The sequence below is a fragment of the Plodia interpunctella genome, chromosome 9 (assembly GCF_027563975.2).
Source record: "Plodia interpunctella isolate USDA-ARS_2022_Savannah chromosome 9, ilPloInte3.2, whole genome shotgun sequence".
NCBI classification, from domain to species: domain Eukaryota; kingdom Metazoa; phylum Arthropoda; class Insecta; order Lepidoptera; family Pyralidae; genus Plodia; species Plodia interpunctella.
The window spans coordinates 7,978,382-7,994,122 of NC_071302.1; the positions used below are offsets into that span (position 1 = coordinate 7,978,382).

The following is a 15,741-nucleotide window of genomic DNA, read 5'->3' on the forward strand; positions in this document are numbered from 1 at the left end:
ACCTGAAGAAGAGTCATAATGGTCCAGCTAAACTAAAGGAAATATAGTTTTTCGGTCTGACATGAAAAAGTAGTTGTTTAAAAAAAATATAACAAAAGTAGGTACTTATTATTCTTTTGAAAAATAAAATGAAACTTAAACATTTGTTACAACATGTTAACTTATTTTATAAAATGTATTTCGTAAGACATAAGAAAGACTACGTAAGACTACATATTTCTGATATTTAATAAAATGAAAAACGATTACTTGCAGTTAAATTGATAAGCATATTGATTTATTAATTATACATCATCTCCTGATAAGCTTCGAAGATTCCGTTAAAAAATGACAGAACAGTTGCAGCTGGATTCAATCGATTTTTGATTAACCTTAGAACTCCTGCCTCGAGATCTGATGTAGCCTCAAACATCAATTTATAAATAAATGTTCCATTAAACGTCATGTTGTATTTAGTAGGTTTGTAAGTACAGCCACATAAATCATTTAAATTATTAATCTGCACCAGGCAGTGTTGAAATTCAACAAAAGGATGGATTAATTTTTCGCTGAATATTGTTTGACTTTCACGTTGGTTCATTTTAAAATAACTTTCCAATATCCTATTTGCAATGACACAATCTTTTTCATTAACCGATTCTTTTTTTGTGCTTGTATCGTGAAGCGGTTTCTTGGTTATTTCAATATCGTATTCAATGTTATTGGGTATTTTAACAAATACAACTCCTAACATGACATACGAGAGTAGCACTCCGCATACTATATCGGTTGTGTCGATCGTTTTTCGTCGTGAAAAGTATACTAGTGCAATCATAAGAAGCCTCATATCCTCGGGACACCGTTGTAAGGCGGCATGATTCAAATCTTGCAGACTCTCTTGCAAAAAATATTCGAATAAATCCAATTTCTTTGCCTGGTCCCAACCATTTTCAAATGGACTATTATTTGCATTATATTCCGGTTTTTTGGTTACTCCAAATGCTGTAATTATTGATGAAATCACATGTTTTTTATTATTTTTATCACAGAACGTGAACTCTTTTTTCTCAAAATTTGTTAGTAAATTAAAGGCATATTTTATTATATCAAGAGAAAGAAGCAAACTGTCATCAGCATTCACATCTTCTATTGTCCAGGCACCAAAATATATATTATTACGATACAAGTTGACATAGTTTATCGGTATACGACCCATGGTGACGCCTTTTTCAAACCAGTTAGGATCTAGTTCTGTAACATCCATATTTTTGTTATCTTCAATATATTTTGTTGGTGTACCTGTTGATTCTGTCCGGATCAAATATTTTTTCGCTTCTAGTATTTTTTCATTAAACAAATCTCTTTCAACATAATTATTAATTGTATTTAAGGCACGTTGTAGGGGTAAGCGGCCAAGCCACTTTAGTAAGCAAATATTTCGTTTGTAAAGAGAATTAGGCATATTCAAGCTTTCAAACAAATGTATGAAGTAATTTTCCTCAAAGATATTTTCGTCAGTCAAAGCTATGAATATAGCCAGCTTATCGTTATTTAAATTATATTTTTTCATAAAATTCTGCAAATTAAATAGCCCGCATTTGACCCCTTGGCCTTCACATTCATTAATAGTTGAATATGGTATATATGGAACTCCTGAGAAGCAAAATTCAATATCATAGCTGACAATGGGGCATTTATATTTCTTAGCAAATGCTATAACTTCTGCCTTTGCCTCATATTCGCATATGGCATATTCCATACCAATTTCATCCAAAATTTGCTTATAAAGTTCTTTCATAAACACTGGTTGTGCAAAATAGTGTTCTTCTGACCAATTTGAAATCCAACTTCTATCTTCTAATCTTCTAAATTTATAATTAATATCTAAATGGCCTCCTTTGAAAATGAAGACACACCTAATCTTAGATTTCTTAAATATTCCAAGGAATTTTCTTAAGAAATCCGCGTACTTGTCACTTTCACATCCATATACCGATGGTAATCCGCTCTTCTGGTAAAGGTTATAAAAAAAGTTCTGTCCATCGACAACAACGGTGCAGTCCTTTAGTGTATGGTCTCTCAACTCCTCCTGGTCCAAATACTTACAGAAAGTGCGGATCCTCATAATGACCCCTGAAATACAGTTTGTTTACGTTATTTTTTTCATTAACTACGAGCAAAAGCATTTAACAACATTATGTATAATACACACTATCTACCGCCTAAATCTCTCTCTCTCATCTCTGTATGTTCCCTAGGCTATGTGGCCCTTAGTTGCTTCGTATGACACCCACGATATGACACCCTTATTCTAGGGCAGAACTACACGCCACATTATTATTATATTATTATTATAATAAAAGTACTTATTTCAAGTTTGTTATTGTTAACTTGCGAGACTTTTTAATGTAAACCTTTATTTATTTCTAAAAAAAAACAAATATATATATATGTATATAAGCTATAATATATAAATAAACAAATACAGCTTTATACTTATTGAAAAGTCCCGCAAGACGTCGCGCGACGGCGAGGGAGGTAATCAAAATTGATGATCAATGCCACATGTATGGCATTAGCCTACTTAGGTATATTTTGTGCGAATAATTCATCTCCTATGGAGACATGTGAAAACTTATTCAGAAATTGGACCTTCACAAGAACTTTTTCTTACTAGACCAGCTTTTTGCCAAGAAAATTCTTTATTACACAAAAATAAATTACACTAGGCATTTTATCTATCTGCGATACATAATTAATGACTCTTATCATTTATATTAATTGGAATTTTTTTGTGATATCGATAAGTGCTTAATTATGATGGATACATACTAATACAAGGAGACATACTTTTTATTTCATTTCTATTTTTATCATGCATAGAAATTATTCTTCCTTATGGGCCTAGCCGAATTCCGTCAAAGCCATTAAGCCCGGTCACTCGTGATACTTAAAAACAATTTAAATCTTGGTTTCCTACTAGGTAAACAAACAAATAAATACCCTTAATGCCAGATCGAATTGTTTTTGATTTGTTTGTTTAAAATAACGCCATTGTAAAAAATAATGCAATATATAGAACACATATATAGAAACAATATTTTGGTATGTGCGTGTGGTGTGAGGGCTTATTGTCCAAAATCGAAAAATAAAATAGATACTTATTTTTGTTATTGGATACCTAGTAGTTCACTTCACTTTTTGTTTTTCTTGTCCTTTTTGTTGATTTGAATTGCCAAATTGAAAAAAAAAGTATTTCACTTCTCCAAGAAGGTTCTTGGTTCTTCACATTAAAAAAATGTTTATTTTTAGACGTCTAAATGTCTTCACTTTACCAGTCGTTTTACTAAATATTGCACTCACTGATCCTTATATACGAGAATCAAATGATTCAGAGTTCAAAGATTATAAATATACTTACTGCGGCGGCGGGGAATCACGTCACTTCGCTCGCCATTGATAAAAATATATTACTATTGTAGTAGTTTTTATTTTCTTAAGTATCGATAGAGATGGGGTAGACAAAAGGGAAGGCTTTTGCCCATCAGTGGGACATATAATACAGGTTATATAAAAAAAGTATACATAAGGTCTTATCTACCTTGTCATATTTAGCATAAAACTTATATAAAAAATAAAATAGCAGTCCAAGAAATTAGTAATTTGTAGTGACAAGACAAAGATATCAGTTGTCATAAGTAACTATTATACGTTGACGAACCGTTAGCAATAGTAGCTATAAATAAAGAAAATTTAAAAGGCATCTAGACTGAAGGATAATTATGTGTAATAGATAATAATGTCAATAATGTCACGTCAGTCGCATGCACGCGGAAAGGTGGACACACATTAATGACCTCATGGAGTCCAACCACAGACTTATATAAACTTAATTTTAACCGCGACTTATATAAACTTAATTTTGTCCTAGTCGGACAAGAATGTCGGATGACTTAAAAGCATTTGGCATTGAGAACACCAAAGACAGAAATGTGTGGAAAAATTAGGGGAAGCTTTTGCCCAGCAGTGGGACTTAAACAGCTAGAAAAAGGTATAATTTCCGAATAAATGCTTGACTTTGATTTTGGCTATACTATATTATCAATCAATACATATAATAAAACAGTAAAAATAGTGTTCCTGTACATTGAAGATATTTAAATAAAAAATATGAGATCGATAGAGAATCAGTAATAGAATAAGAATTTAAAAAAAAAGTCTGTCTGTTTGTTTGCACACGCTAATCTCTGGATTTGAATGAAACTTTTTCTGTTTTATAACTATAAATCATTAAAAAAAACTCATTAAAAATCTTTACAAATTATCAACAGTTGACGCTCAAACATTAACCAACAACTTTTTTTTTGTGCAACAAAACAGTTACATTGAATGAGAAGTATAGGAGAAGGCCGAAAATAGATGTATGGAGTGTGTTAGGCAGGATATGGCTAAGTCTAGCTAACACCATATCGAGAGAAGTGGAGGAGACTGACATGCTGTACCAACCCCACATAAAGTGGGAAAATGGTTAACTAAAACAGTCACATATTATAACATGTTACGAAAAATTCATAAAAAAAGTAAAAATTGTCTCTGAATCGTAAACTCCAGTGTTATCAGCCAAATGTAAGAAAGAGATAAGGCTATACGATTTCTATATATTTTATCTCGTTTCAAGAGTTGCGTTCCGATGTGAAGTTTTTAGCAAACAATATGTATTTTTTTGTTACTTAAAATTAAAATTTATATTATTATCTTTGTATTAGTTACAAGACAATAAAATAAAATATTTCAATTACAATAAATGCAATATAGACTAACAAATTTGTCGATCATAATCATAACACTAAACACTTCGGAACATAAAAACCGTACCAAGATTGAGTTTCGGTGGCAAAACTAGGAACTATCAATAACAGATAGACCACGTCATTGTTTTCAGCGACAGTAGCGCCACGTCTGTGGGACTTCTTTCGTGGTAATCAATCAGAAATAGTAACTTTTTATGAATCGCGAATTTTGACAGATACGCGATCCAGTTTACGTTCTCAATATAAATAATAAATAAATAAATATATTAGGACAAATCACACAGATTGAGCTAGCCCCAAAGTAAGTTCGAGACTTGTGTTATGGGATACTAACTCAACGATACTATATATTTTATAACAAATACATATATAGATAAACATCCAAGACCCGGGCCAATCAGAAAAAGATCATTTTCCATTATGACCCGACCGGGGATCGAACCCGGGACCTCTCGGTCCAGTGGCAAGAACTTTACCACTGCGCCACCGAGGTCGTCGAAATCTCAATGCATGCATGGTACCGAATTGTATGCAAAATTGTTAGTCATTGATATCGAAATAATACATATATAGAAATATTTTTAGTTGTATACACACTAGCGCCACTAGGTAAAAATGTACTTTCCAGTATTGCTCAGTTTTTAGCTTAGGTCGCGAGTAGGAAAAATCATGTCGACTTGGTGAACGTGCCGAAGCTAAAAGGGCGGGAGAATTACACGGAGTGGTGCTTGATCTTGGAGAACATGGAGCATTGCATAAAACCTGTTGCCGGAAAGACTACAGAAACCGCTGACGATGCGAAATAAAAATGTACATCAGGCACGAAGATAATAAAACTATAACATGCTAGTGTCTATGATGTAACTTCTATTGTTTTCGGTGATCTTGTCTATACTCTCTCTCTCTCGAGTACTTAAATAAAAAGGGTTGCGTTTACATAAAAAGATTCGTTTTAATTATTAATTATAAAAATGAGTGAATGAAATCGAAACGGTGTATTGTTTTGGTGACTACCTATAATGGATCGTTATGTCAACTTGAGGGTACGACTTAACGATGCAGATCAGTTTAGGTCTTGAACTGGATTAAGAGATGATGGTAACTCCCCTGGAGACAGCTGGATCGGTACTCAGAACCATCTAGAACTAAGACGAAAATTACGGGCGTCTTGTTATCGCCGGGATATATACTTGTACTGTGGAGTGTACACGGAAATGATTGCCTTCCCTCTGGCCGTTTAAATAATCTTGGTGTGCAATAAAAGCCGGCCGTACAATATATTGCAGGTAGGTGCATTGGGCTGTACCGATGCACACTGGTCTAGTAAAATAATAACAAAAAGTTATTAATTAAAAACAACTCAATATTGAAAAAAATGCGTATTTTTATGTTTTATATGATGTGTATGTATTTTGAAAATAAATAATATTCTCTTGTTTCTCTAACTTTCCGTAAATTTTATATCCAAATATTAAAATGTGGTCGTCCAAATGAAAAGGGACCTTATGGACAAACATGTAAAATATGTAATCCCACCAAAAACATTTTCATGTAAAAATGTTGCCAAGACGAGTCTAGTTTGCTTCACAAAGTCTACACTTTAGTCAAAATGTATGAAAAAGTAGTCAGACCTCATGTAGAGCCAAGATTTTTGATATATGCGCCCTAACTTTACCAGATCTAACTTCACATACTCTACATTCTAGTTAAAACGTTTAGCTTACACTTGCATGCCAGTGAAAGTTGCTGGCTTGAAAAGTCAAAGAACGTTGCGAATGACAGCTACTGGCATGTCAGGTACTAGCAGCCCGTTTTACTTGCATATTATTCCATAATACAAGTCTCGAACTATCTTTGGCGCTAACTCAATCTGCGTGGTTTGTCCCTATATAGGTACATTTACAATTCTTTATGTTCACATCTTTACATTGTATTGTTGTCCAGGACTCGCTCGCACCCTCTACCAATGTAAAGTTGTCGTTCTGTGGTCGTTATATGTAGCATAAACATCTTCGATTAATGATTCTCTAGCACTTCCTGGCGCAGTTTATCACTTCTAGGTATGGTCTTCTTATATCTTATAAATAAATATTTGAGAACGAATTTTCAAAGAGTGCCAAGTGAACTACTTTATTGTAAACGATACGAGTAGTGATAATAGTTAAATTGATAAGATAGGTATTTCCTAATATTATAGAATGAAATATGAAACAGTTGATTCGCCACTAAATTATAAACAATATTATTGCAATCGTAAAGTACCTTCTCCTTGAATTCTGTTCAATACTTATCGGATTATGATAAGTTCCTAAAATAACAAGAATTTATTGTTGCTGCGATGAGCATGATATTATGTATCTTGTTGATTATATCGCCAGATAGCCTAAAATTTAATGTTTCCAAAAACATTTTATGTTATTTTTAAATTGAATGGGAAAATAAGTACGGTAAGGCCGAAAAAGAGATGTATGGACTGCGTTAGGTTGTGCCGACCCCGCATAAAGTGGGATAAGGGTACGCAGATGATGATCCAATGTTTTTTTTTTATTCACCGGCATATCCTATTGAATAATTACTGCCTAATTTCATATACCTACATACATTTAAAAATACTAGACTAAACTAAGTAATAACCGCAGCTTGTTTAATGCATAAACATCAAAATAAACTTCTGTTTATCCCAACAGTTGTGTAATCAAACTAAATGTTTACTCACTGTTTGTTCGAGTAGTTTTTGCAGTTTGCACAATTTCGCCTGCTAGGTTCAGAGCGGTCTAGATTAATGTAAATCTGTAAATCCCACTATTTGCTCTCGCCATCTGTTTTGTTAAGCGGAATACGGTACATATTTCTGGGAAACTCACTTATCTAGCACTCTTGGCTAACTTTACCTAATGGCCAAAGTTCAGCAAAGTTCAGGTGCGAATAGGATTTTTTATTAATGTTTGTAATTGTAGGTGTTAGATTAGAGTTAAAGGACGAAAATAATACAAAATATTAGAATTTAAAACCTATAAGGGTTCTATAAATTGTACATAACCCCTTCACGCGAGTTCAACTTGCACTTGAACAGTATTAATGAATTTGGATATTTCACGAAATAATTCCAATGTTTGTATATGTACGACGTACGTTCTTATCTCAAACTTACTACTACAAATCCTTCCAAATACTAGTTTAGTATCTACTGTCGCACATACATGGTGTTTTTTGAATACCAGCAAATTTCCGCAGTAGGCTTCGGCTGTCTTTTTCTACAAATTATTCTTTTATTTAAAAACTTTATTGACCAAAATTAAAAAAAAAGTACAAAATCTGGACTTAACGCCATAGCATGGCATAAGACTTACTTGTTAGATCACGCATATCATTCTTGTTGACATTAAGCTGGCACTTCTTGGGTTTACCCCTTCTGCCAGGACTAGGCAAACGTGTTTTACCCAGACAGTTCTTTGTTCCCTACTTTACACCTGCTATACTTCTATTACATCACGACATTTAAAGAGTCATTCTTTATTTTCAAAAGAATAAATAATACACACTCACCATAAAGAATAATGAATTGAAAAAAGATTTACCAAATCTTTTTTTCACAACAATAACAATGCTGGCTAGTGCCATGCTTCGTTACCGTCCTGGGTTTTATGATGAACTTTTAGTCTGCTCCTGTCAGCCTAACGGGTATTTTTGGGTCACAAATGAGTCAGTTAGCTCTTAACACTACGCTGCTGATAAAGAAAATCAATGTTTTTATTATTTTTTTTATTTATTAGGCATATCAACAATATAAACGTGTAACATTAAACAAAAAGCATAATAAAAACTTACTTCTAATGTTTACATCAATTATAGATGTGCACAGCATTAATATGTAAAGCATACGGTAAAAAAATATTCTTAAATTTTCTTTAAAAAAATAGTAAATGAAATGTACACCACAATTTCAAAATATTAGGCAATTTGTCTTTGCAAAACTTGAACTTTTAGTAATTTTGGACTGTCGTGAAATAGGTCTGTATCAAGTATCATATGCTATACATTGAAAGTAATAATAAACCTAGAAATAGGCGCATGCTTACCCAACTTGGTTCTACTACACGGAAACAAAAAAATATCTTTTACATAACGACGCCGGCTTTGCATTTTGGGTATATACGCAAATTCCGACCATATCCAGTACATTTGTGCACGCAGTTAGAAACCTTTGGACATTTGGACTCTGGAAAAATACCAAATCAAGCATACGACGACGCATTTATAGTGTTTCAAGGCCAAAAAATGAAAGTCTTGTAGATAAAATTGACGTTTATTGGCTGCAGTGAGGTTGCGGCAGGAGCGAGCGCCGAGGCAACAGCGGTATGTGATGGACAGTGGTAGGACGACTCACCGAGTCTTTCAAGTAATGTCTTCTTTTTTAAGTAATGTCGAATTGTTCTTGACTAAATTAAGATTAATATAATTCCACAAAATTGAATGTTCGTATATAAATTATAGTTTAAAGTAGGTTTCACTGTTTTAATTTAATTTCTATACGAGCCAACTTAGTTGATATATATGGCGCAATGAAGTTCATATATTTATTATAGTTTATTTTCAATAAATTCCTTTTAAGTATTTACCAAGCATACTATGAATTAATATTGGCTGGTATTAAAAAAACACCCTGTACAAGATTTTCTCCGACCCAGACACTACACTTACTGCTATTGTGGCAAGGAAATAATAGCCTGTATTGTCGTGTGGACTATGATCCGGGATTATTCGAGTAATTCCCGGGACTATGATGTCCCTGGATACAAACGTTTATCAGACAAGACCCACTAAGCCGTAAAGCTTCGCTTATGAGAAGATTTGGCCGTTTAATTGGGTACGTTATTGTTTAAGTCGCGCTCGAATTAGGAACATGGTTAATTTATTGGTTTACCTTAAAGGTACTGTGACTAACTTGATAGAAATGATGGAACTTGCATTCCGGATGTTAATATGTACCTTTTGAGAAAACATGATGTTGGTTTAGTATCGATGTTGTTATAATATCGATATTAAAACATGGTTCATGTTGGTAAATTTTACGTCGATACCCACAATTATAATCTACTTTTTAATTTAAAAACCTAAAGTGTCGTGTAGAGTGCGCTTTAAAAGGAATTTTGTCCTATGTATTCTGAGGTTATGAAATAATTACAATAATAATAATAACAAGTTGAGAATCAACCAGAGTGTATAGGTTTCTTCACGATGTTTTCCTTCACCGGAAGCAAGTGAACCGAACGTGAAACGAACCTGGGCCCTTTCGGTTCACAGTCTGAACCATTACACCACCATCGCATCAATTAAGTATTATACATACACTAGGTGATAAGATTAAATAATATATTGATACATTGGTATAATAATATGAAACTTAAAATATATCAACATTGTCAATACAAATTTAATATAAATCAGATTAAATGTTAAAAAATATTTCTCCGAAGAAGTCCAAGTGATTCATGAGAGTATTCGTGTAGCCTCGACATATTCATTAGCTAGGTATGAGCTGTAACTCTTCCTGCAACAAACAATAAATAGTAAATTTTTGGACTCTATGCCTTAAGGAAAGAATTTCCTATTCTTATCTTAGTCCTCCTTTATAAAGGATCTCTCTTTATAAAGGACGTTTTCCCGGCTTCTCCCTTAGACGTTAAGTGTTGGAGTCCAGAGTTCACTAAGTTCTTGGAAATCTTTAGTTGTCAGACATTTGCATTGACATGTATTTCATCCATGTTATAAAAAATATCTCTGCAACGATTCAAGATTGTACGATATGCAGTTTGGGATCTATATTTATATCCCAATGTTGGATGCAATTTTTTATCCTGAAAAAGACAGAAAATATATCCTGTGTCACTCAAGAATAATGTGCGGTGGAAGTATGGTTTCTAGAAATCTGTAGAGTATTTCCGAAGATTACCCCAAAACCCAAAAAAACACTTCCTCATTTAAACATTTTGAAATAAATAATGTCGGTATTTTATTTGTAAGTTTGGAGTTAAGTTACTTAAGTAGCGTTTTTGAAAACAAAGATGATTTTGAAACTCGATAATCAATTAATTAGGACTTAATTGCTGTAACGAGCAAGAATACATTAACAGAATTTAATTTTGAAATTTAACCGACCGTCAAAAATAAAAATTTTAATTTTAAGATTTTGCTGAAACTGGGTGTATTTAGTTCGATTAATCACTTTTTCAAATAATTTGTTCAAAATATATATAAAAAATATATATAATTGCACAAAATATATATAATTGTATAAAGTGGTTGGATGTAGGCCTTCATTAGCTCACGTGCGGGCCGGGCGTCACAGTCAAGAATGTTCACACTGTGGAAAGAGACAGAGCTTATTTCAGGATTCAGTCAATTTGAGATAAAAATTTTTATTCGGTGTTAAACAGACAAATCGGATTTGGAGGGGATTAGAACATCGCTATAAATCTTATAACGAGATAGAAATACTTATTAGCATGATCCGGTCTTGGATAGCAAAAACAAAGACACTTCTAGTTAATTGGATGTATTCAACGAACTAGTGAATGAATGAACGAACTAGTGTAATAGTTTTCTAAAAGTATTATAAGTATTGTTACTTTCTTTTAGTGTGTGTTGGTCCCACAGTCTTTCGGAATTAAGTTTAAAATGTAACAAGTTTTTGGTGCGCGATTGATAATTCTTCTTCCTCATTTCAGTGAATATCATTGGCAAAATTAACAACTTCTTCTGGTCAGAAATGAGTCACTTTTAGCTTTTTTGAAGCTGCTAACAAGTCAGACCAGTTTTAGCCACTCACAGATGTAGCCGCTCGGGACAGTGAAGCAGATTATTTTATGAACCACAATTATTATGTTTAGTAGGTACTATGTTAGTGTTTAACCACATTTTTTCTAAATAAGTTTCCCATTGCTATTCCTGGGAACTTATAATGATTTCGGCAAAGTATAGGTAGGTATAGGTACAATTATGGGAGTGGTACATCACTATAATTATGTTAAAATTTTCTGAAAGTAATTAGGTATCAAGACGAAAAATTCTAATTTGTGCTATCATGGAAGTATTGGGATGGAAGTGATGCCTTTAGGCTATTTTTAATAAAGTCAGACAATTTTCCTTTTTCTCTTTCATTTTTAGTCGGAAACTTCAAAGTTCGCACGACAAATAAGAGCGTCTATTGTTGTTAACATTATTTCCAATACTGACTTCTTCTTGACTTTTTCTCCACTTGTAACGCCACGCATTATGACCTCTTTAGTCATATCGCGTGCGAGCTGGCATGATTTTCATTTCTTTCAGTCTAAATTCAAAATTTTAAATTATTGTTCCACTTGATATTTTGAAATCACATTTTGACTCATTCATTACCGATATCGATATATAACGATATAACGATATCGGCACATACCACACGTACGCTGTAATAATAAAATAGGTATATATAATAAAATATCTTAAATTATTTATAGACCCTTGAAGGGTAAGTGTTTTAATATGTTTCGGAAAAGTGTTCTAAATTTTACAGTGATTTAGTTGTAGTACTATAGTTTATATTTTTTATTTACAGGTCTGTATTTTATTTATTAATTATATTATTATATAACTGTCTGCCTTTGCCTATTCCTACTCCCTACCTGAGATTACCCTACCACCTAACACACTAATGTGGAGTCAGCAGTCCAATTAACTCTCTCAGTTGCCATTTCAATCAACACTCCCTTCTTATCCATACTGTTTTTGATGCAATAAATCTTCTTGGATTCCTGAAACCTGTAACTTCCATTTTTAGCGACCTTTTAGTAATAAGGGAATCTTCCCATCTCAAATCTCATCAGCGTACCATCCTAACCTGTAACTATTTAGCTTCTCATACACTGGTGCTACTTTCATACTTCTTTTTCTTCTTCGCAAAAAGAGGGGTGTTATAAGTTTAACGTGTCTGTGCATCTGTGTATACTGTCTACGGCATCGTAGCTCCCAAACGGATGAACCAATTTTCATTTAGTTTATTTTGAGTCATAGAATATTTTATACCGAGTGTTCTTAGCCATGTTTCATGAAAATCTGTTCAGCCGTTCAAAAGTTGTAGCGAAATGAATATTGAAAGTTGGGGTTCTTTTATTTGTCTAAAAAAAAAATCGTACATACTCATTCCGAATTTTGATACTTCATTCAGATATTAATGTCAGTATTCGGAAAACATATCTCCTGTAGTACTTTACATTCAAAACAATGTTAATTCATTACAATATCTGCAGTTATTTGCTATCGTCTGTCACTGTGTATTCCTTGAGATTGTACACACAGATCTGTATTTGCATCTAGTGCGAGATATGCATCGCTATTACTGCTCAGATTGCCTTATGAATATTCATACGCAAATGCTTAATGGCCAATCAGTGCATGTTGCACGAATTGTGTTAAATTAAACTAAGTTATGTTTATTATAATTGCTTTGTGAGATCACTCGAAGTGGCATCAAATGCCAAGTGTATTTTCAAAGAAATAAATAGTATTTTTTCTTTATAAATTTATTATTTACTAGCTTTTTTAACTTGCAATGTATGTAGGTATCATACATGCAATCAGCCAACAAACAATCAACGATTGAGCTGAAATTTTCTAGGTGTACTACCTACACTCCTACACGTTTGGTTTGGATGACAATCCATACTAATATTATAAATAGAAAAGATATGTATTTTTGTTTGTAATGAATAAACTCAAAAACTAGGCCGATTTGGATGAAATGAAAAATGGCACAGAGATAGCCGAAACCTTCAGGAGTGACACTTGGCTACTTTTTTTTATGATTTTACACGAGCGAAGCCGGGACTACTGAATTAATATGATATGCATGGAGGGAACTCTTTAACGGTTTACTGCACGGACTCGATTTCGTGACAAATCACGTGTTGAATGTAACAAAATGTCTCTGACAACAGTAAAAGCTTGTGTAAAAAATTAAATTTACCTTTTTGCTTCCCTAGCATTTCATTGAACTAAAACATATAATATGTTCCATCTTGTAAAAATAAACTGTTTCTACACCACATACCTAGTATAAAACAAAGTCTCTTCCCGCTGTCTGTTTGTCCCTATATATGCTAACTAGGCAATGAATTTTGATACGGGTTTTTTATTAGTGATTCAAGAGTAAAACATTTACTCTTGATTCAAAAGGTTTAAAAGTATAATTTATTATGGTTTTACCAGAACGAAACTGGGACAGGCATAGTTTAAATATACAAATATTTAATTGTATTAGTAAAAGTAAACTAAAAGCTTCCCAATTACAAATATGTCTACTTGTTACAGGCAGTATACTAAAATAGTTAATCCGCTAAACGCCAGCACAACATTATGTTACAATAGCATGAAATTGACGTTGTCACGGTAGCAAGTTTCGGATCCTATTATTATGTTCACACGATATATATTTTTTAACTTATTCATCAATTATTTTTCTTTGATATCTCCTATGCTGTAGCCTGTGCTGTATCGTACGCCTAGCCCACTCAGTGCCGGATAAAGCCGGTGTGCGGCTGTAGCGATGTAATGCGACCATGGGGCCCCAGAGTTACATTGCCTTACTGAAATTTAGTATGTTACGTGATTTAATGCATGCAAATTTAGAAATAACACACGTCAAATCAATATTTCTAAGTAAATCATTTTCTATATTCAGAAAATAAACTTATGTAGTGGTAGGAACAAACGACTGAGTCCACTGACTTTAAAGTAGGTTTATCAAATTAAGTATCCATTTTACTATTTTCTTATCGGTTATCATTTGAAAACTATTCTACATGGTCGGGTTATTCAAACAGAAAACAATATTAGGGGATTCCCCCTGTAAGTATTGTGGTATTGCCAACTTGCAACATAATAATATACCTATGTAATTACAGTATGGCTCACTTTGAGAATAGCTAAGGTGTATTATATATTTGTGTTTTTTTTTTGGGTACAGGCGCGGGGCCCGTAGCATTTGCTGCCTCCTGCTACATGGTTAATCCGGCACTGAGCCCACCTACAGTTTTTTTGTATACATATTATAATATCAAAATGTATCACATAATGTTGCACCAGTTAACACAGTATAGTAATTTGAAATTTCATATTCACTCCTATTTCACCATATATTTTTTTAAAGTTGTCAAATGTAGGTATACTTACTTATTGCTGATAGTGAAAATGACAGATGTTTAAAATAAAAATGCCTGTATATTTGAGAATAGGCGGCCACTGTCAATCAGGCCGGCCATTCATCCTGTGCTGTCAGGATTTAAATCCACAGTTATAGCACAGTCAAGGGCTATGGCTTGGCCAAAAATGGGACCGTTTCAAATCATCCTGACTCAGCCCAGTTTATAACCATTGAATTCAATTGGACGATCCGAACTGTCCAGGCACTTCCCCAATCGTGTCCCAATCGTAACCAGGTTGTCAACTGTCGATGTCAAAGGCACTTTGTTTTTTAATCAAGCGTTTGGGTTATTCTAGTGATGATTATTTCGAATTTCAGTGATTGACAACTAGGCATGTAAACGAAAAATTATGGGCCTAATGGATGAGGATGAAACCGAAAAAATGCTTAGATAAGATGATTATTTGGAATTTCACTCGATATTTGTCAGATTAGGCCCCGTCTACCATTTCTTAATCGTAATTACATTACCAGCTCTGAAGTCAACTCATCTAATAAATGGATGAAGAATGTAATGTACCTATATGTGTGTAATGTTTGAAGACCTCCGTGGCCTAATGGTCATCATGCCGGACTGCTACACTGAAGGTCCCAGGTTCGATCCCCGGTAAGGTCTAGATGGAAAATGATCTTTTTGTTATTGACCTAGATCTTGGATATTTATCTATAGGTTAAAGAATATAGTATCGACGAGTTAGCATCCCATAACAC

General features: G+C 33.4%; 1 protein-coding gene across 2 annotated transcripts; it reads right to left on the bottom strand.

The window, feature by feature from the left end:
* Positions 1 to 249: 249 nt before the first annotated feature.
* Positions 250 to 3,335, bottom strand: LOC128672444 (uncharacterized). 2 transcript variants are annotated; one of them, XM_053749591.2, is made up of 2 exons: positions 3,161 to 3,335; positions 250 to 2,112 (listed from the first exon to the last, which is right to left on the bottom strand). In XM_053749591.2, the coding sequence occupies exon 2, from the start codon at positions 2,102 to 2,104 to the stop codon at positions 281 to 283; it is 1,824 nt and encodes a 607-aa protein (XP_053605566.1). In that variant the 5' UTR covers positions 2,105 to 2,112; positions 3,161 to 3,335; the 3' UTR covers positions 250 to 280. The 2 variants fall into 2 exon arrangements, with proteins under 2 accessions (XP_053605566.1, XP_053605565.1); XM_053749590.1 differs by lacking the exon at positions 3,161 to 3,335 and adding an exon at positions 2,830 to 2,875.
* Between the last annotated feature and the right edge of the window lie 12,406 nt (positions 3,336 to 15,741).